Raw genomic sequence first — 20299 nt, forward strand, 5'->3', positions numbered from 1 at the left:
GGTATTATTTGTGTGAAAAATATTATAAATCTATTACAGTACAGTACTATATAGCTGATTGTGTTAGTTGGGTACCTAGGCTAATTTTGTTGGACTCAAGAACAAATTAGATTTACGAACGTGCTCTTGGAACGGAACTTGTTCGTATGTAGGGGACTTACTGTACTTAGATTTTTCAAGTGCTTTTTTAGCAGTTATTTAGAAGATAGTCTATTCATTAATGGTCTTATTTTCAAAACTCTTATAATTGTTTTCTTAAAAAGTTTACAGAAATAAACTAGCGTTGGCATGTGTTAAATGGATCATTCTACACTTAAATGATCCACAAAGTCTGAAAAATATTATAATTCATTCAATTATAGAGATTTAATTTTAGGCTCTGAAAAATATCTCATATTTCTGGACCACTTTTTAGTTTTACATTCATTAAAATATTGTTAGGAATCCCTCTTTAGGTCCTGGGTGTTATGAAATAAAACCCTGTCCATTTTTTAGTATAGAGGCTATCTTGTTCTGTGTTTTAAATTACTATACACAAATGGTAAAACTCTTCATAACAAAGGTTTAATTAGAATGGTTAATAACTATGATTTCCAAAGTGTCTGGATCAGCCTTAGTAATAATTAGGGAGTTTCGTTCCATACAAAATGCTTTATTTAACCTTCATGCCTTCATTCAGATAATTATACAAATGCATACAGTTAAAGGTTTAAACTCTATTTCGGTTCACAGCTCAATTCATAGGAAAGTTGAATACAGAAAAGCAATGCACCAACAGAATATGTCTGAGACACCATTAAAAACGATAACACTTGTTCATTTACATCTCTGAGAATAGACTGGAATAATCATCCTCTGAGAGAATCTCATTAGGAGGGTCTCCCTTTACGTTATCATAGGGCAAAAAAAAAAAAAAAAAAAAAAAAAAAAAAAAAAAATCACCATTTTACAGTAAAAGGAAAAAAGCTCTGAGCATATTTACAATACATACACTATACATAAATACAAGAACAACACTTACATAATATTAATAAACTTATAACAGGGGTTGCCTAAACACTACAGAGTATATAAATGCAGAGGAAACTATTGGGAAATTAGATCTTTAGATAAGCTGGAGAAATAAATTCATTTGCACTTAAAACTCTGAACAGAAAACTAAATGAAGATTTAAGAAATTAACACATTTGCTTGCCAGCATTATTGGGGGGGGCGGCGGGTTTATCCTTTAATTCGGAGGACCTCCTCTGGGCATTCTAACTCTCTGGGGTCAGAGACCCAGGAGCCTTTTGTAAAATTACACCTGTAAAGTGAATCAGACGCAGCACATCTATTCAATTTGCTGTTCAGAGGCTTCAAGCCTAGAATAACTGTTTTGTAAACGAAAGGATGTTTTTTGTATTTTTACACAGCTCTTGTAATCCAATCACCATGTATAATGAGCTAAGTGTCAAGGAAAAGGAAAAAGATGCCTGCTTGATTTGGTCAAAGATGATATTTTTCTTTATTCTCATGTGTTTTTTCAAATACCACCAAGAGATTTATTCAAAAGAAGATGACGTTTGAATTGAATCCCACACACCAAGAGCAACGTCTAGACTACTACTAATTATAACTAAGTCATTTTAAGTGGCAGGTGGGTATCTTAAACGTGGTCTGTTCTCATCGTTTCACAACACAAAGTTCTGAGTACATTCTTCTATGGACAAACATGAATTTGCTGGTTTCTCTCTTTTTTTTTTTTTTAAAATGAGCATGTTATGATACACATAATTGCATTATGATACAGGATGACATAATACAGAAGACGATGTTTTCAAGCTGGTTTTGTAAGTAGTTGTCTCACATCCATGGGGAGTTGGTTTGCCACGTGATGCAATGTGTCCCACACAGACATGAACAAAACAATACAGCCACCATTCCATGGGTCGGGGGCGGTGATGGTAATTATTTAAAATGAAGTTTTAAACACAACAAAGTGTGGACAGACAAGTTGATAGGAAAGAGCCTTGAATATAGGCACCAGTGCCCCAGTTCAACAATACCCATCCAATGTAATCAAGTCTGAGGGACGAAATATATCCTGTAGTCTGGATGTAATTACAAAATTCTGTTATGGAAAAACTAGCAGGGCAAACACAAGTAGGACAAAAGCATTTCCTATAAGGTTTTATGCTATAGCTTAGGAGTATGAAATTAGCAGAAAGGGAAGATGTTGGTATATCCCTAAAATACCCTACTTTTTGATTACTTGAGCATTTTGACTAGAATTTGACCCAAATTCTACCCTCCTCTTCACCCTTACTTGGAAAAAGCAAGACATAATAATTCACACAAGGAGTCCATTCATTGGTTCTTGCTTTGCACAAAGCAACAAAGACTGTTGCCTCAAACATTTAAAATTTCTAGAGAAGTAATCCAGAAAGAAAAAGTACCGATGTGACTATTTTCACTATTCACCTCTTTTCAACTCACTTAAAGTTGTGGTTTTGTTGTTGAGAAATTATTGCTTGTGAAACCCAGTTCACTGAGGAGAAAGCCCCTTTCTGCAGTGGGTTGTGTGCACACGGAACGCTTGCTGTCAGCATGGAAGGGAATTTGCTTATACAGGTTTTATCTCTTCCCTCAGCCAAGTAACATGGAAAACGATCATAATTCAGGAGATTCATTTTCAGAAAAAGAAATACCATGAGAAATGACATTCTCTTAATGTTCTCTAAAAGTCCATTAGTACTTCCATAAATCAATACTGTCAGAGACCTTGTTCTACATAGAAAAGGGGGGTCGGGGTCATTTCTCTGAGGTTGGACAGCTTCCTACGTAAAATTCAATTAACCTAACAACAATACTAAAAACAAATTACTTATAAGGTTACTGAAAACATTCCAAGGTGGTCCTGTTAGGTGAGAAATCTGAAAAGGAATTGTCCGTTCTCTCTTCTTGATCATCTGAATGTTCAAGATGGTCTCCCCATTCTCCACCGCCAAGAGTGGGCTCTGTTATTAACGACTAGCTCCCATGGAGGTGAACATTTCAAATGTAACTTAAACATACGCTAGAAGGTCTATACAGGTGGAAAGCCTTCTAGTAAACCTACAAAGAAATATGCAGAATCGAGAAAACCTGCTCTGTCGAAAATGCTACAAAGTGGGAAGAGTTTTAATGATTTTGGATCTCCAGGCCAAACATTTTAAGAGGCAAGTGACAAGCTCAGGGAGACAGCTGGCTGGTGCTGTTTGTTTGTAATAATCCTCCATGTGTGACTTTCCAGGAGAAGACTGATTTCAAATATTATGTACCACGGTTAAGTCACGTGCTGTATCATGTCCCTATATCTTATTCGGAAAATAGATGATACACATTCATAATAAAACTACTTAAGGGGCTTCCCTGGTGGCACAGTGGTTGAGAGTCCGCCTGCCGATGCAGGGGACGCGGGTTTGTGCCCCGGTCCGGGAAGATCCCACATGCCGCGGAGCGGCTGGGCCCGTGAGCCATGGCCGCTGAGCCTGCGCGTCCGGGGGCCTGTGCTCCGCAACGGGAGAAGCCACAACAGTGAGAGGCCCGCGTACCGCAAAAAAAAAAAAACAAACAAACAAAAAAACTACTTAAGAGTTAGATATGGAAACGTGGCTTCTGGGAACACACGTACTGTGGTGCACTGGGAAGAATACAGGCTTCAGAGCCAGAGAGAGGTAATGTCACATTCCCACTCTGTCGCTATTTCTGTTTGTGGACAACTCAGCCACCCATAAAATCTGGTACTGTTGTACAGATCAGAGGTAATATGTCTAAATATTGCCTAGTATAGTGCTTGGCACGTAGTAAGGGTTTACTAAAGAACAGCTATTATTTTCATGGTTTGCTGAACTTTTGACCTTTCAAGTTCTTTTAGTTCTTTCAGACAACTTGCAGAAAACAGCCCAGTCAGAAGACTTGCCTTCAGTGAGATTACGGAACCCAGCAGCTTTCCTTTGACACTTAAATGGTTATTTTATACCCTATCCTGGCATATTTCCTTCTTTCTCTTTTATTCTGAAATGCAGAGGAGGAAACGGGAGATGGTTTTCTAGGCCTATGATCTGGTTCTGGAGAACACTGTCCATCGTGGATGTCTTCACTGTCTAAAGCCTGAGTGTTTAATCACAATTATACTTTTAAAATTGCTCTTACCAAATGTTTGGCTCTGAAAGAATATGATTTTACTGATAGCTTGTTTGGGTGGATTTGTGCTCTGAGATGGTAGGGCTGGTGAATTTCCAGGGCTCTTGTCTATTCATATCATCTCCTCATATATTTCTATTCACGACTCCACTTTTAGCAGTGAAATAATGATAGGAAAATATTGTGAAGTTCTGAATGTGAATCTGGTCACTTCCAGGACTAACTGTAAAGCTTAGTCAAAGACTAGGCCTACTAAGTGTCAGTCATACCTTTGTGGGCTTTTTGGGGAGAAATGATTGTGTCAGTATTCACTCCAAAATGGTTCTTAGATGATAACAGGAAATATTAGGGGAAAAGGATATGAAGAAATGTAAAGACGGATTTGTGCAGTTGATGTCAGTGAATAAAATAAAGGAAAACAAACAAATATCTCTAGTGTTTTGTTCTAAATAAACTGGCTTTTCTTAACCAAGCAAAACTTTTTGAGCCACACACAAGTGCTTCATAAGATTGGGGCAAATCACAGTGAAGTTTTCCTCTCAAAATTATAAATGCCGTGTGCCAGAGTATATATTGGAGATAATCATAAAGTTCAGATTTGCATTCTTACATTCTGTAGTTAAGAAAGATTAAATTAAGAAATGCTAACATAAACAAGATTAGGTATATTTAAAACACACCAAATAATTTTTGAGGGGGTATACGAACAGATTCAATTTACTGTGTGCATATATTTACTCTGTGTGCATGTGTTTCGCAAAGGTGGAGGAAAAACCCAGTCTGATGAAGAATTATTGCTGTGTAAAAGTACAGGAATATCTCATTGGTCATAATGTTTATTGACAGGCACTTTCAGCTTTTAATTCATTTCTGAAAATTGGCATTAGCTTATTCCTATTGCCAGCACAGATTCATTTCACATGTGGCCATATCCATGGCACTCATCTTGTCAACAGGTAGCTACTGCTAAAAGTATTCCCTCTGGGATTCAACAGGAATAAACACCTGTAGAGGGTGTTTGTTTCTTTTGATAGAGAACTACTTCATGGAGGAGGAAAGTCACTGAGAAAAGAGAATAATTGCTAGATGCTTCTATTTTAGCACAAGTAAAATCCTTTGCAGCTGTTTTTCTCTTTTCAGGCAAAGACATTTTGAGTTTGGAATCAGTTGGCTGCAACTTAAAATGACTTCATTGCGTTCTAAACCATCCTGGCTAAATTGAGACAAGTGGCCACTCCATTTTGTCAGGAAGCACAAGGGCTGTGCTCTGACAAAGCAGAACAGAGTCCCCATGGCAATATCACTAATCGTGTGTAAGATACACAAGGCATATCTGAACAAGTTTTTTTTTTTTATTTTGATGAAAACTAGAAGCTCTTTTTCCCAACATACTTCATCAAACTATTTACAACCTCTGTAAAATTTGTGAGTTTGAAAATACTTTTTCCACTATCACACATGTCACGAATACAGTAAAATATCTTCACTCTATTTCTTTAAGATGCAGTATCCTCCTGTTTCATTTTCTTACGCAAATCTGAATTTCTATTGCAGTTGCACAGTATTTAGCACATTTAAAGTACCAATGGACATGGGTTGCTAAACAGACATTATTCTATAATGAAACTGTGAAAATATAGCATTTTAAACTTTTATGTACACTTCTTAACTATAAAATGCAGGCAAAGTCATATATAGCATTATAAGCTGATTCCCTAGTAAGGTAAATAACTTACATTTCTAGACAGCATGGATTATTACAAATTCATTCTTTTAAAAAAGTTCTCTGTTGATATTTATTAGCCCCCTGGCTGCTGCATATACAGGTGTGTACACAGGTGTGCATCTGTCGGGGGGCCTGTACAGGTTAAGTGGAAGGCAGTGTGGAGATAAGGAGAAATGCGATATGGAAGACACATGGCTTACCAAACCCCTTTTCTAAACAAAACCAAATCCAGTTGAAAGATTTTTTCATGAGATGCACTACCTCAGAAAAGTGGAAGGCAGAGACCTGATCAGTGAAGTTGCAGAATACATTTACCTCCTAAATTTATAGGCATTAATTAGTAAGGAGCAAAATCTAAGCTTGGATTATGGACTAGGTGTATTAAGGCTTCCTGGGCCTATTATGATTCGTAAGAGTTATCTCACGTTCAATCCTTTACACAAAGATTGTAACTCAACGTATAATGAATGCTGGTATTCTTAACACTGCTTAAATTCTGTCAATCCTTACCGTAAATGTTAAGACACCTTTATAACAACATCATGGCTACATTTCTAAGCAGTTGTAACAATGTAACAAAGGCGTATTAATACATTTGAAGGCCTCACCTCACCAGATTTATTCAATTGCAGCTTTGATAAGTATAATAAAGTACAGAATAAGGAATACTGCATCTTTATCCATATACAGGTTATCATTCTAATGAACTGATTTCAAAGTGCAGAATTATATTTATGTTTAAAACACAAATAGCAATTTGAAGTTAAAACAACTGTATAAAAATGAACACAATCTTTGTATAAGCTATTCCAAATTTCAACCATTATGAGAAGGGCCTTTTCAATCATCTAGAACTGGCATTTGTAAACACTGTAGCATTTTGCAAGTTTTTCCCCCATGACATTCCTCTTCCTATTTTCCACTTAAACTTTAAAGTGAATAAAAAGTGCTCTTTTTTTAAAAAAAATGTGGTTTATGTTATTGTTATTCAACTGCCTTTGAAAATAAATGTCCTATAGTGTTTTGTAAAAGTAATGCCAGGCAACAGTATAAATTTTATGGTAAAGCCATTAGCAATTTCAGTCTAAATGCCTTAATAGAACTTAAGACAAGTTATCAAGCAGGCTTCTCAAAGTCCACACACAATTGATGGGATGGGGCTGGAAGTGGATGGGGAAGTGTGAATCTTTTCCCAAACAACCTAAGATCAGGATACAAGGAGGGAATCTATTGAAACCTCAAAGTCTGTACCTCTTAACTTTTCAAATAACCCTAACTTCCTTGAAATCAGTCTCTAAAATGCAAAGAGACAGGTCAACTGTAGCTTCTCAAGCCATTGCAGCTACCTGTGTCTAAGTTCCCAGACATGCACATATGCCCAGCTGCAAACTGAATAGCTTCAAATTTGAAACCAAAGAATGCTTCTAGTTAGAGAACAACTGAGAAGTCCTTTGGATTCTACTCCTTTTCTGTTGTTAATCATCTACTGTGCTTTTAAAAAGAGTCTAGAATGGACATAAGATAAAATAGAGTAGGCTTTTCTATGCCTGAAGATATTCTTACTTAAAAATGTAATTCCTTCTCTCCCAAACCACCTTCTTTTCCACAGGGAAACACTTGTAGAAAATTCACCAAGGAGAATTTGTTGTGTCCCAAGACAAGCCCCAGGTAAATTTCAGTCCTGCGACTAGATCAGCAACTCATTCACTATTTGTGCTTGGATCCCTCCTTAGAAGTATCAGTACATCAAAGGGGGGAAATGGCATAATGCTGACAGGTTCTATCAGTAAAATTACTGTCTCAGTTGGGTTGCCACTTTCAGGGGGTGAGCAGACGAGCTCAAGTCCCTGAATTTTTCCTATGTTATTACAGAGGAGCAGCTCATTTCGTTCTGTGCTAAATTTAAATCGAGCTGTCACTCAGGAGGCTCCCACTGCCTGTCAGTTCTATGAATTCTAAAAACCATTTCTACCTGTAATGCTCTCATGGTCTCTCAGCAGAGAACAGGATTGGCCCTTCTTACGAGAGCAGGCAGAGTTAAATCAAGTCTGCCCTTCACCTCAGTGATTCACCTACTATCTGCCAACTTGGTTCCAGGACTAGCATAGAGGGCTTCACAGCTGTGTTCACCATGCTCTGTGTTCGTCGTGCTCTGTGTTCTTTGCCACTGACCAGTAACCAACACTGGCCTTTCTATTCAAAATAGTCACAGGCAATGAGAAGTAGGAGTTGCATACAGTACAGATAAAAAACTTTCCAGTTGGTAAAAAACCCCACAAAAACCCAGTGCTTGGTGGGTAGTACACTGTTGTAGCTAAAGAAGCTATTTATCCATAGAATTGCAGCCCTTGTTGGAGGGAAACTGCCAATGAATTTTTCAGACCTGGCAGGAAATGTAGAGCACATATTTTTGAAGATAGAATTTGACCTGAAAATCATTATGCTGTTGCTTGAACATTAAAAAAAAAAAAATTCCTTTTAATGCCATCCAACACAAATCATCCTTTTTCAATGTTTATAGTTTTTGCTTCACCAAAATAAGATTATCTGAATTAGAAGATAATCCTAAAAAGGATAATTCTAGAACCAGAAATTATTTCAGAATGTTCACACCTTTAAAAATGAGCTAGTAATATTGTGAGGTTGATTTGTGCAATTCTCCAAATCAAGTGTTTGTAGTTAAAATATATTGCAAAGGTCTATGCTGGCAACTTCTTATACCTAAGCTATAAAAAAAATCTTAATAACAACAACAACAACAATGACAAAAAAAAAACCTCACCAAGCCCCTTAGCCATAGAAAGCTGAAAAAACCCAGCTTTCAGTGGGGAAAAAATATGATGATTTTTCTGAAAGAATGCTCATTGGTGATGTATTGCTTTGTTTACTATAGACTTTGCTAGTTGCAAAAAAGGCTCATAATTTTTGGGGGCTGACGGGACTATAATTTCCTCTCACCCTCAGCACAGGATGAGTGGGTTCCATATCCCTGCAGATGCCATTGCAGAACCACTGGGTGCTAATACAGTTTAGAAAATGAAATCTGTAGAGAAGAACCTATTGGAGAGTCACTTATCCTTGGCTCTCCAAGGGAGGAAACTAGCACCGTGTCAGGCTTTCCTTGGGGAGCATTCCTTTCCCACTGACTTGGTTCCAAGAACGGACCCATTCACCCAAGAGTTAATTCCCTGCTATGCCTCCGTGGCCTTTCTAGTCACCAAATAACTGTTTTCAAACAAGAAAAGGGGGAGCATAATCTTTAATTGTGGTACTCAACCAAGGAGGACAACAAACAGCAGAAAGATTACCTCAGTGCTGCAAATGTAACCAAGACCTCTAAAATGCTGGGGTGTTTTTTACAATCCCTTTAGTAAGTATGAAAATTGGTAACATGAGTCCTCAGTGAAGTTATTGTAGGCAAGTCCTTTTATTCATTATTGCTTTTCTCCTCAAGAGGCGCATTATTTCCATCTCTGCTTTGTCTGATTTTTTCATGTTCACTGACTGCCTGGTCAGCCCCACCTCTTACCTTGGTGCCAGTGTGTCTAAGAAAGTTTCCCCCCTCCCCCCGATTCCTTGTAATCAAATACTAGGGGCAGGAAGAGATGATGCCTAGGTGACAGAACACTGCAATTTGAAGTGGGGCAGTAGTTTTTTTAGACAGGCTCTTCCTATTCAACTACAGAACAGCTCTGTGCCCGTCCATGCCAGGGCAGACACCAGGACTAGACTCCAGCTGAAATGTCGCTGCCCCTCTGCTCGAACAGATGAACAAAACAGAAGCAGAACAAAACAAAAACGATCAACAACAAACAAATGAAAGAATCAATGTTGGTTTTCTCCAGGGCATGGATGGCATAATGACAAGTTGCGGGTGATATCTAGTGGCTGTCATCACTATTGCAAAGGGCTGCCTGAGCGCTCCTTTCTTTTCAGGTAATGGAACCTCTCCAACAGCTTCTTCTTTTCTACTTTCAGGCTGCTTGCTGGTAACAGATTGGAAGTGGGTTCTATCTTACTTAGACAGTAACTCAAACTTTTGTAAAAACGGGTTCAGGGGTGGGATGATGGGAGAATAATTCAAATTTACAAGGTCTTGCTCTAGCCATCAATTTGTGGTAGATGACCTTTAAAGTATCAATAACAAAACGTCTGACAGCTCAGAAAATGTACAAACTACAAACATCTTGAAATGGCAGAGGACACAGCACGGAAAACAATGCCTGTCTCTTCAGCATTTGTGTCACCGATCTCCCAGGCCAGCATGAAGTTGTTTCTCGTGTAGTCATGATGGGGGTTACCTTCAGACCGAAAGGAGAAGTGTTACTACTTCTTTTTCCTGCTCTGCTTTCAGACATCGTGGGATGGTGATGCCCTTTTGTGTTAACACTGTGAAGGGGATTCAGCCCTGCTGAATTGGGTGCCGCTAAGAGATCCAGCTCTTACACTCAGCTGGACAGGTAGCCTTCCTCACACCAGCATATGCCTCCGGCGGTGCAGTGCCAAGTGATCTGACCGGGAAAAGCTGCGATCACAGTCTGCGCACTTGAATGGCTTCACTCCCGTGTGTTTGCGGTAATGCCTCGTCAGTTCATCCGAACGAGCGAATTTCCAGGTGCAGCCTTCCCAGGTACACTTGTAGGGTTTCTCTCCTGGAAGAAACAAAGGGACACACACTTTGGTGCTCCATCATTTCTCCAGAAAAACCATCCCAACGTGATATTTGGGGAAATGACTGTTCTCAATGGATTTTCCATTTGGTAATCCTTTGGTTGGGAAACCTAATCACCCCACCAGCTGGTGTTGGGTCAGACAGGTGGCGGTTCAATCTCGTCTCTCTTGCTGTGACACTGGGCAGGTTAGTTAACACTTGCATCCTCAGTTATGGGTAAGTTACTTTGCAGTCAAAATATCAAAAGGCATAGACTGATTGCTACTGGATATAATCACCATGGTAGACCGGAAAGGCGTGTTAGGGAGCTCTACCTAGGTTGACTGACTCCAGGGCTAAAACTCACAAAGAATTATAAAGGGTAGTGATTTATATGTTTTGTTGCAATATTCCTCCAAACAGTGTATCACTTAGATGTTTAAAGGCTATTTTAGGGTACAATGTCCTTTTATCAGTCCCACAAAATTTCATTTAAAAGGTAAGCACTCTACCACCCCCAGAAATTAGGTATTAAGTACTTATTATTTATAAACATCTACTGTTCGTTTGTCTACTGGGAAAGAATCCTAGATACCTTAATAGTGCAAGTTTCAATATCTTCTTCAGTGACTTAAGAATTAGGGCAAGCCCTAAGGAATCATCAAGTTGGTCCTAGTGTTGAAACCCACAGTAAAAAACAGTCTGAAGAAGTATGTAATTTGACCAGATCCCTCAGTCAACTCGTAAGGACAGTAAAATATGCAAAGGCTTTGCTGGGAAAAGATATGCTATCCATTGTCCAAAAGAGCTCCCTGGGGGAACGGGACAATAGTTGACCTAGGTGTGCTTTTTCCTGGCTCTCATTCAGAATGGAAGTGCTGTCCTCATGCAACCCCACAAGAACTGATCTCTCCTCTGCCGCTTCCATCCAATAGTCAACTAAATGCTGCTTAGCCACACTTGGTGTCTGGCGAAAGGGCCTAAGACAGGGAAAGGAGCTGTTTGCTGATCCCAACGTACAGAGTTGCAAAGTGACTTTTGTTAAATCCACTTCACAGATGAGAAAACTGAGGTTCAATGGAGTAAGGTAACTTGCCTGAGGCCAGTAAATAGATGTGCTTGGTTCCAAATGCAGCGCTTTTCACTGTGTTCTAGGGGAGTGGATAATTCTTTCCCCATGTAAACTCTGTCACATCCTTAGACAACATTGATTCCACCTTCTTAGATACTTTCAAATTATTCAACTCCTATTTCTATTAAGTCGCCTACCACAATAGATCATACAGATTTTGTCTAGATGTCTTTCCCCTCTACCAGTTTCTGAATACGCAGAGATGAAGAATCACGCCTCTACTATCCTCAGAGCTTAAAAGTATGTGCCAAACAGTGTTTGAATAAATTAATAAAACTGCAGCACACACAGACATGCTCACACAAAGGCATGTACACAGGAAACTACTAAGCCCTGTGAATGAGATGTACAGGTGATGGGAAAACTAGACTAAACCAGACCCAGCAGTTTTTGTTCAACTGTTAAATAAATGTTAACCATAGGGGTCCTTTTAGGATCAAGTGGCCCTTTCACAGAAGTGAGTGAATAGTAAAGCCCAGTTAAATCTAGAAATACAGACGCACTAACTGTGGCCCACAGAAAGCTCCAGGTTACTCTGAAAGGGCTCCTGTCAGGTAGATGCCTACTGACTGGATTAATCCAAAACCTCAACTTCCGACTCATTCTGGATGTCCTATGGAGACAAAAATCTGCATTTGCAGGTGTCTACTGATCAGAATTTAACAGAAATTTTAAAAAATCAGCAAAACCCTAACTTAAAAACAATGGCAATCCACTATACAGTATATCCATGGCAACTGTTAAAATGCTTTTATTTACATGTCATCACCATATGGGTTTTTTTCTTGAAATTTACAACATGAGCATGGGTTGTAATAAGCTGAGCTTGATATAAATCATATCTTCAAAAACACATCCATCTTTGGGGCACTGAGCTCAGCCAGTTGACTCCTTGTCACCAACAGGTATCTCCTAGTTATCTCCTGTGTTACTAAGGAACCAACCACAGAGAGCATAGGCCTAAGAAGGAAAAAATAAACGATTTTCTTAATTGGGGAAAAGCATTGTTCAGTTGTGTGTCAGGAGGACGTCTGTTTCTATCTTGGTGGGGAAGTGTCATCTGAGTATGACTGGGGTTAGAAAAGCTGCTGGACCCTCACCTTGGCATTGCAGATGGAGAGGCAGGAAGGGGCTCCATAACTGGGATGGGCCCGGAAGTAAAGAGAGGCAATAGAAGGAGACAGGGCTTCAGTCTCACCTCAAGAAGGATGATGGAGGCTGGTATGGCCACCGTAGGGACGTCCTGTTGTCTCAGGGGTTCTCTGAATTTCCTTGTACATCCAAGTTCGGCACTTAATATTCTCCAATTTCTTCCTCCAAATTATAATAGACGTACTTTTACTTTCACTTGGGCTGTTTAATAATGGTAGTTGTGCCCTTTTCACTTGAAAATCTATAGCAGGGGTGGTAAACTGTGGCCCCCAGGCCAAATCTAGTCTGGTTTGTTTTCTGTGCAAGCCGCAAGCTAAGAGTAGTTTTCACACTTTTAAATGCTTGAAAAAAAAAAAACCCCAAAAGAGGGCTCTCTCGTGGCATGTGAAAAGTATATACTTTTCATGAAATTCAAATTTTAGTGGCCATAAATAATTCTTTATTGGAACACAGCCACACTCATTTGTTTGCATATTGTTTACGGCTGTTTTCCAGGGATGGAGGCATTGAACACTGCAATAGAGAATGCATGGCCTGCAATACCTAAACCATTTACTATAGAAGGTTGGCCGACTCTTGATGTAAGGGATGGGCACCTCAGCTTTTGTCAGGCTTCCTGGTTATGTTAACTTAAGCAGGATATATAACACACCTTGTTAGTTTGGGATGGGTGGGTGAGGGAATATTTTGGCTATTAGATAATCACTTATTCTTAACTCAGGCTCCTCGATTAAAATTCTAACTGTCCTCTTGGTAACGAATACACGTGATAGTTCATGTCCGATGCTTTAAATAGAGAGTTCTGGACAAGGAGAAATCAGGGCTTCTCTGAAAAGGCTCACCCAATTCAGTCAGGGTTTTAAAAGTCTTCGGGATCTCCTCTGCTCATTATAAAAGCACAATAATGAGTAAGGCCTTCGCTATGAGGGTGAGAGGGGTCAGGAATGTCTCTATACACTTTCCCCGCTAACCAAAAGAGCACTGATTCTACAGTGATGGAGCCCGACCCTGCCCTACTCCACTCCAACCCACCCTTTCAATACGGTTGTGTTACCATGGCCACCGTGCTCAGTGATGAGCTGCGATTAATTCTACTTAGTCTGAGGAGGACATAAGGAAGGAAGGATCAGAAAAGAGGAGCTCAGATGTTTGGCATCATTTCTAAGGTGGATGTCTTAAAGGCGGAGAGGCAGAGAAAGCAACAACTATGGTGAGGATTTCTGTGGGCCCACAAACGTGCAGCAGGAAACTCAGTGCAGAACCTGAAAAGTATTCCGCGAGGTGAAATCAGGTACAGTAAGTGCCTCCAAAATGCAAGATGCAGATACGTCCCTACTTCATGAGTAAAACCAGTGAAAATGATACATAAGCTTATAAACCATTAGGGGCTAAGTGATGAATGAAGGCACGTAAAAAAGAATGAACACATTCTCATCTGGGGGTGGGGGGAGGGGGGACCTATATCAGAAAATAATAAACTTAATTATCTGAGTGATCGATGAGTTTTCCTTGAAGCTTTTCTTACAAAAATATATGCTTTCTTTTTAATATCCCCAAATATTTCTTGTATAATATTTCTTGCCCCCATTTCCTCATGAATAAAACCAGAGTTTGGGTATTCTCTCTCCATACTCAGAAGAAAGAAGAGGGGAAAAAAGAAAATAAGATCTTCAAATCTCTCTTCACAGCTAGAGGCTGAGCTATAGGGGTGGCTCCACTCTATGGAGATGACATGGCTGCTTGGACGAGGCAGAAAGCAGGCTTCTGCCCCTCCCTCAAGAGGGACCTCGGTTTCCATTATATCCATCTAGTGCCTAGCATTTCATTAAAAAAAGTCAATAAGTTCTCTCACTGGACTAGTTAAGTTTTAGAAGTGGATACAAGAACAATGCTAGTGGCTACTACATTATGTTAAAACTGAACGTTATAGTTTATGCTTGTGCTTTGAAGCTATTTAAAGGGTACAATCTTATAAACAAATTAAGATAAGAGACACCAACTTTATGATGTGAGTAAAAACTAATTAAGATGATAAATAAGTTTGTAAGATACACTGTAATACGTATAAATGAGCCCTGAAAGGATATAATAAAGAACAGACAGAATCCTTCCTCCATCCCCCCTTCTTTCCTTTAAATCTTGCTAGAAAACAGAAAGCTCACTTTAAAGTTTAAAAAGTCAGTGGTGAGGACAGAACGGTAGGTGAATTTTCCATGAACATTTTCCTATGGAAAGAGTTGGCTTGGACACTAATAGGAGTCAAGCAACTCCCAGGGTCTGCGCAGCTATTGTGCACAGCTGCTCTGTGTCAGGCTGAATGGGAGTGACAGTAAACACTATTTCCAGTGATTTCTTCAGGAATAGTGAACGGTCCTTAACAGTCATTTGAATTAGAATTCTGCAAATGTGTTATTCAACACTGTTTTCACTAGAAATAAGCTAAAAATAAAAAAAGCATGCCCACCTTTTTTGTTTGGTCTAACCCACAAATACACTTAGAATCCTCAGTAGCAAAGTCTTTGAAAATGTATTTAAATATTTTTCAAAATAATCAGAAGTTTTGACTCCACCATCAGATCACCTTTGATTTTTGTTTCTTATATTAATCCTGTGAAATAAAAAAATGATAGGGAATGGTGTGGTATATGTCCTTACCAATAAGTCTTAGTAAGTGATTAAGTCGAGACATCAAGTTGCTAATGTACAGGAAAAAATCAAAGGACCTGAGCTGGGTAATTGGTAGCTTAACACTACACTCACCTTGGAGTGTAGTTATTAACTTTTAGACTTTCAATGCTGAAGTGAAGGTCTCTATGTCCCATGAAAAACCCGTAAGCCACTTCCACCTTTTGACCATTTTTCAGCACAATCTGTCCTCTTTCAGGTCTTTATAAAACCTGAACTAAACTATGAAACCTCTGAAAAAGAAAAATGTTAACTGAAACTAATAGCAAGCCCTCCTATTCTAAAGTGAAAGAGTCCTGCAAGGATTAAAAAGAGAACATACCAAAAAAAGAGGGTTTGTTAATTTTTGTTCGAAAACACTCTTTTTAACTCCTCATTTGGGGTTCATGTTAGAAACAGTTTTATATGCACACTGGCCCGTGTGTGTGTGTGTGTGTATTCACAGGCATTATTTAAGTAGTATTCTAGTATTCTAATTAAGTATCCTGGGAAAATGAAAACTCTCATCAGGGTTTTTTTCTTGAAACAGTCAAGAAACTGATTTATTATGAGAACTGCTGCCTCTTTCAATTTTGGTTAAAGAAAAGGATTAAGAGTCACTCAGTGCATTTCCATGACATTTACCCAGCAGAAGGCATAATAAAGTCTAAAGAAAACATCAGGTATTGAATGGATTCCCAAAACCCAGGAAACAAAAATAACTTTTTCGGGTACCTCCCATTTCACCATCTGAAACGCTGAAAGGTAAATGTGTCCTGAGACAAAAGACAGGTGCCCTTTCATATTAAAATGACGTGTGAGCAACAACAGAAAAGGAATGTGCAGTTTGCAAAAGCTCCCCGTCAAACAAAACGCCCATGTCCTCACATCAGCTTCTCTCTATTATTTTCTCAAGCAACCGAAAAAAAAAAAAAAAAAACACCTTTGGCAACAGGAAACATAGGCATTTTCTTCAGTTCAGAAGTGCATTTCTGAAATGTGTCCCTGTTTAACTTTTATAAAGTCAGGGGGCCCCAGACACTGACAAATGAGCTTCATTACACTCAAGGCTCAACATATTTGCTGTGACAATCTGTTTCACTTGAGGAATGGTATTTGCATATGAGGGGAAAAAAAAAACCCAGAATCAAGATTCCTATCTTGTTTTCTGGTTTCTGTTACATTAGTTCATAAAAGTTCACAGAATTTTAGATCTGGAAGGAAATTAGGTCCTTTGAAAATGAGGAAACAGAAACCTAGAGCTGAGATTACAAGGCCCTTGACTTGTCCAGGGGTAGACAAGGCTGCCTTCCTTCTTGCTGGTGTTAAGGGGGCAGAAAACAGCACAGGCTTTGAAATCAAGCGGAATGCACGGTCAAATGAGGCTCAGTCTCCAATCTGCGACTGGATCTCAGGCTAGAGAGTTAAGCTTTCTGAAACTCTGTTCCCCGTCTGTAAAATGGGAACACTGTTCCCACTGTGAAACTTAGAAATACACATGCCATGTGCCTGGCAAATGACAGGTGCTCAATAAAGGATACTGAATTCTATAGTTATGAAGTTCATTGTTTTTCTGTTTCTGCTAAGAAATATAAATAACATAAAGTTAAAAATAAATCCCATTTGGCTTTTTTTTTTTTTTTTTTTTTTTTGTGGTACGCGGGCCTCTCACTGCTGTGGCCTCTCCCGTTGCGGAGCACAGGCTCCGGACGCTCAGGCTCAGCAGCCATGGCTCATGGGCCCAGCCGCTCCGCGGCATGTGAGATCCTCCCGGACCGGGGCACGAACCCGTGTCCCCTGCATCGGCAGGCGGACTCTCAACCACTGCGCCACCAGGGAAGCCCCATTTGTTATTTTTAAGGAAGGAATTAAGATTTGCAGGTAAAATGGATGCCGATCCTGATCCTGATTTTTTCTAAGGTTTTAAGTATACAACTCCTTTATAGGCCAAGTAGACCAATCTATTCTATAATTTGTTTGATCCGTTTGGTCTTGTCAATTCAATCAAACAAGTGATCAGTATGTTAGTATCTGCCCTATGGAACTGTCTGGACTGAATTAATTCTCCTTTTCATTATGTGTAAACAAGACCAAGTGGGTCTTTTTTTTCATGCAATTATATAGTGGATTTCTTTGATGAAAATAATATTTGCTACAGCATATAGCATCTTCCATCCACCACACTTAGCTCTAAGAGTTTTATGGATCTGAACTCATTTAACTTCGACCCTAACTGTAGTTGCTGTAACCAACCCCACTTCACCCAGAGTTAGTATGTGGTGGATGGAGGGGGGATTTCAACCCAGGGAGTCGACAGTCCTAACCACTACCCTACAATGCCTCTCAACACCTTAAATCACTGCTTTCGTAAACCAAGATATCCAGTCAGAACTGGCCAAGCAGACTGACAGAATATGAGCTAGTACTCACAGGACAAACACTGTGTTAACCCAGAGGCTAGCCCCTCTCCTCTAGAAATCAAATGTAAATGAAGTTAAAAATACCTTATAGGGCTTCCCTGGTGGCGCAGTGGTTGAGAGTCCGCCTGCCGATGCAGGGGACGCGAGTTCGTGCCCCGGTCCGGGAAGATGCCACATGCCGCGGGGCGGCTGGGCCCGTGAGCCATGGCCGCTAAGCCTGAGCGTCCGGAGCCTGTGCTCCGCAACGGGAGAGGCCACAACAGTGAGAGGCCCGCGTACCGCAAAAAAAAATAAAAAAAATACCCTATAATTAAAATGTACTTTACTGGAAGTAAAAAGTTCAAGGTCTAAGGATAATACTCTATGTGGCTGAGTTTATATTTCTATGTAGGGACAACGTTTATCTTCCTGGTTCTGGTTACCTTTTCCTCAGTTTCTTTTGTAGACGCCTTCCTTTACCTGTCACATAAATGAGGGGTCCCCAACCCCCAACCAGTACTGGTCCGTGGCCTGTTAGGAACCAGGCCACACAGCGGGAGGTGCGTGGTGGGAGAGCGAGCAAAGCTTCCTCTGTATTTAGAGCCGCTCCCCATCCCTCGCATTACTGCCTGAGCCCCGCCTCCTGTCGGCATTATGGTGAGTTGTGTAATTATTTCATTATATATTACAATGTAATAATAATAGAAATAAAGTGCACAATAAGTGTAATGTGCTTGAATCATCCCCAAAACATCCCCCGCCCTGGTCCGTGGAAAAATTATCTTCCTCGAAACCAGTCCCTGGTGCCAAAAAGGCTGGGGACGCTGACATAAATATTTACTGAGATTTGGGCTTTGACATCTTCTCACTTGCATAGGTTCTCCTTGGTTTCCACAGCTTCTACCACAACTTATAAGGGAAAGATTCCCAAGTGTCTACACCTCCGTCTCTCTCCCAAGCACCATGGAAGGGGAAACAACATTTCCAGTTGGCAGCCCGAAAGCAACCCCATGTGACCAAAACGTTATTCAGCATCTACCACTTAGATGAGACATGTTCCTCCTTCTATTTTGATATCTGGAAAAAAGACAAGCCCATCTACTCAGGTATCAAGTCATACATCTCTCCAGTTGGCGAGATTTCTTGGACTCTTTCCTATCGGTTATTTTCTACCTGCCCCAACCCGATTATTACATTTGCCAGTTCTGCCTTCCAAATGTCCCCTCCAGTTCATCTCCATGAAGATGGTCTGCCTCTTTTTAGAGTTTCACCACCTTTCACCAATACCAACATCTACTGCTCTGTTTTCCTGTCTTATGTCCTGCTACCTCCAGTTTAATTATTAATGCTCCTGTTAGAAAGCCAGTCTTCTCACTGGCTTTCTAACAAAGCAAAACTTTAGTCGACTTTCAAGAAAGACTGGGAATTCCCTGGTGGTCCAGTGGTTAGGACTCCATGCTTCCACTGCAGGGGTCCCAGGTTTGATCCCCGGTCAGGGAACTAAGATCCCGCAAGTCACACAGCATGGCCGAAAAAAACCAAAAAACAAACAAAAAAAGATCAGTTCACATTATGATGAAAATCCTTAAAAATAGGCCATTTACCAATCACTAGCTATCTTGATACTTCCAAGTACCTTAATGACCAACTCTAAACAGGTAGGAACCGCTAGCTAGACCTGCATGGAGTGTGGCCCTAGTGGGAGAGACTGGCAGGTTATTAGCAAACTTGTCTGAGACCAGGTGTAATGACAGCAGCACAGGTCCTAGAGAAACCGGAGTCTGCATCACAGCTCCACTCCTTCCTTGTTCATTCCATGACAGTGGACAAGTGCTCTAACCTTCCAGGGGATTTACAGATGTGATTAAAATATGTAAAGCACTAGCAGAGCGGGGCACTGTGCCTGGGACCTGGCAGGTCCTCAGGAAATATCAGTTCTCTCTCACTGCTGGTCTCCATGTCTGTTCACAGCATTCCTTCCTCCTAACCATGCACCCCAGATGTCTTCAAAGTCTCCCCTTCCCCTGCCCTCACGTCCAAGCAGATGCCATGCCCTCCTGTCTCTACTGCTCCACTGTTTCCCACATGCTTTCCTCTCTGCTCACTGTGCTGCTGCAACAAGGAAACGTCCAAGTGTTCCAGGGTCACGGAGGAAAAAATTCTACCTGCCCAGGGAAGGAGGGTGGTCAGAGAGCTTCACAGACAAGGTGACACTGAGGCAGTTTCCAAAAGTAAATAGGAGTTTACCAACTCAAGAAGTAAGAATGGAGGTGCCCAGGCAGGCCATTTCAGGTAGGTGCAAGAACATACAAGTGAACTCTATACAGCTGGGCATGTCTGGAGGCTGCTTCATTTGCGTGGGTGGGGAATGGGGGAAATTGGGACGGGGTCAGCAAATGAGGTTTGACGGA

At 40.3% G+C, this 20299-nt stretch overlaps 1 protein-coding gene across 3 annotated transcripts in view; it reads right to left on the reverse strand.

The window, feature by feature from the left end:
• Positions 1–542: 542 nt before the first annotated feature.
• KLF12 (KLF transcription factor 12) overlaps positions 543–20299 on the reverse strand; it is a 580319-nt gene continuing 560562 nt past the window's right edge. For all 3 annotated transcript variants that reach the window (XM_060287905.1, XM_030838658.2, XM_030838660.2), the window contains exon 8: positions 543–10542. In XM_060287905.1, the coding sequence (XP_060143888.1) occupies positions 10361–10542 (182 nt within the window). In that variant the 3' untranslated portion in view covers positions 543–10360. The remainder of the gene's footprint in view (positions 10543–20299) is intronic.

Source organism: Globicephala melas, chromosome 18, assembly GCF_963455315.2.
Source record: "Globicephala melas chromosome 18, mGloMel1.2, whole genome shotgun sequence".
In the NCBI taxonomy this organism is placed as follows: Eukaryota; Metazoa; Chordata; class Mammalia; order Artiodactyla; family Delphinidae; genus Globicephala; species Globicephala melas.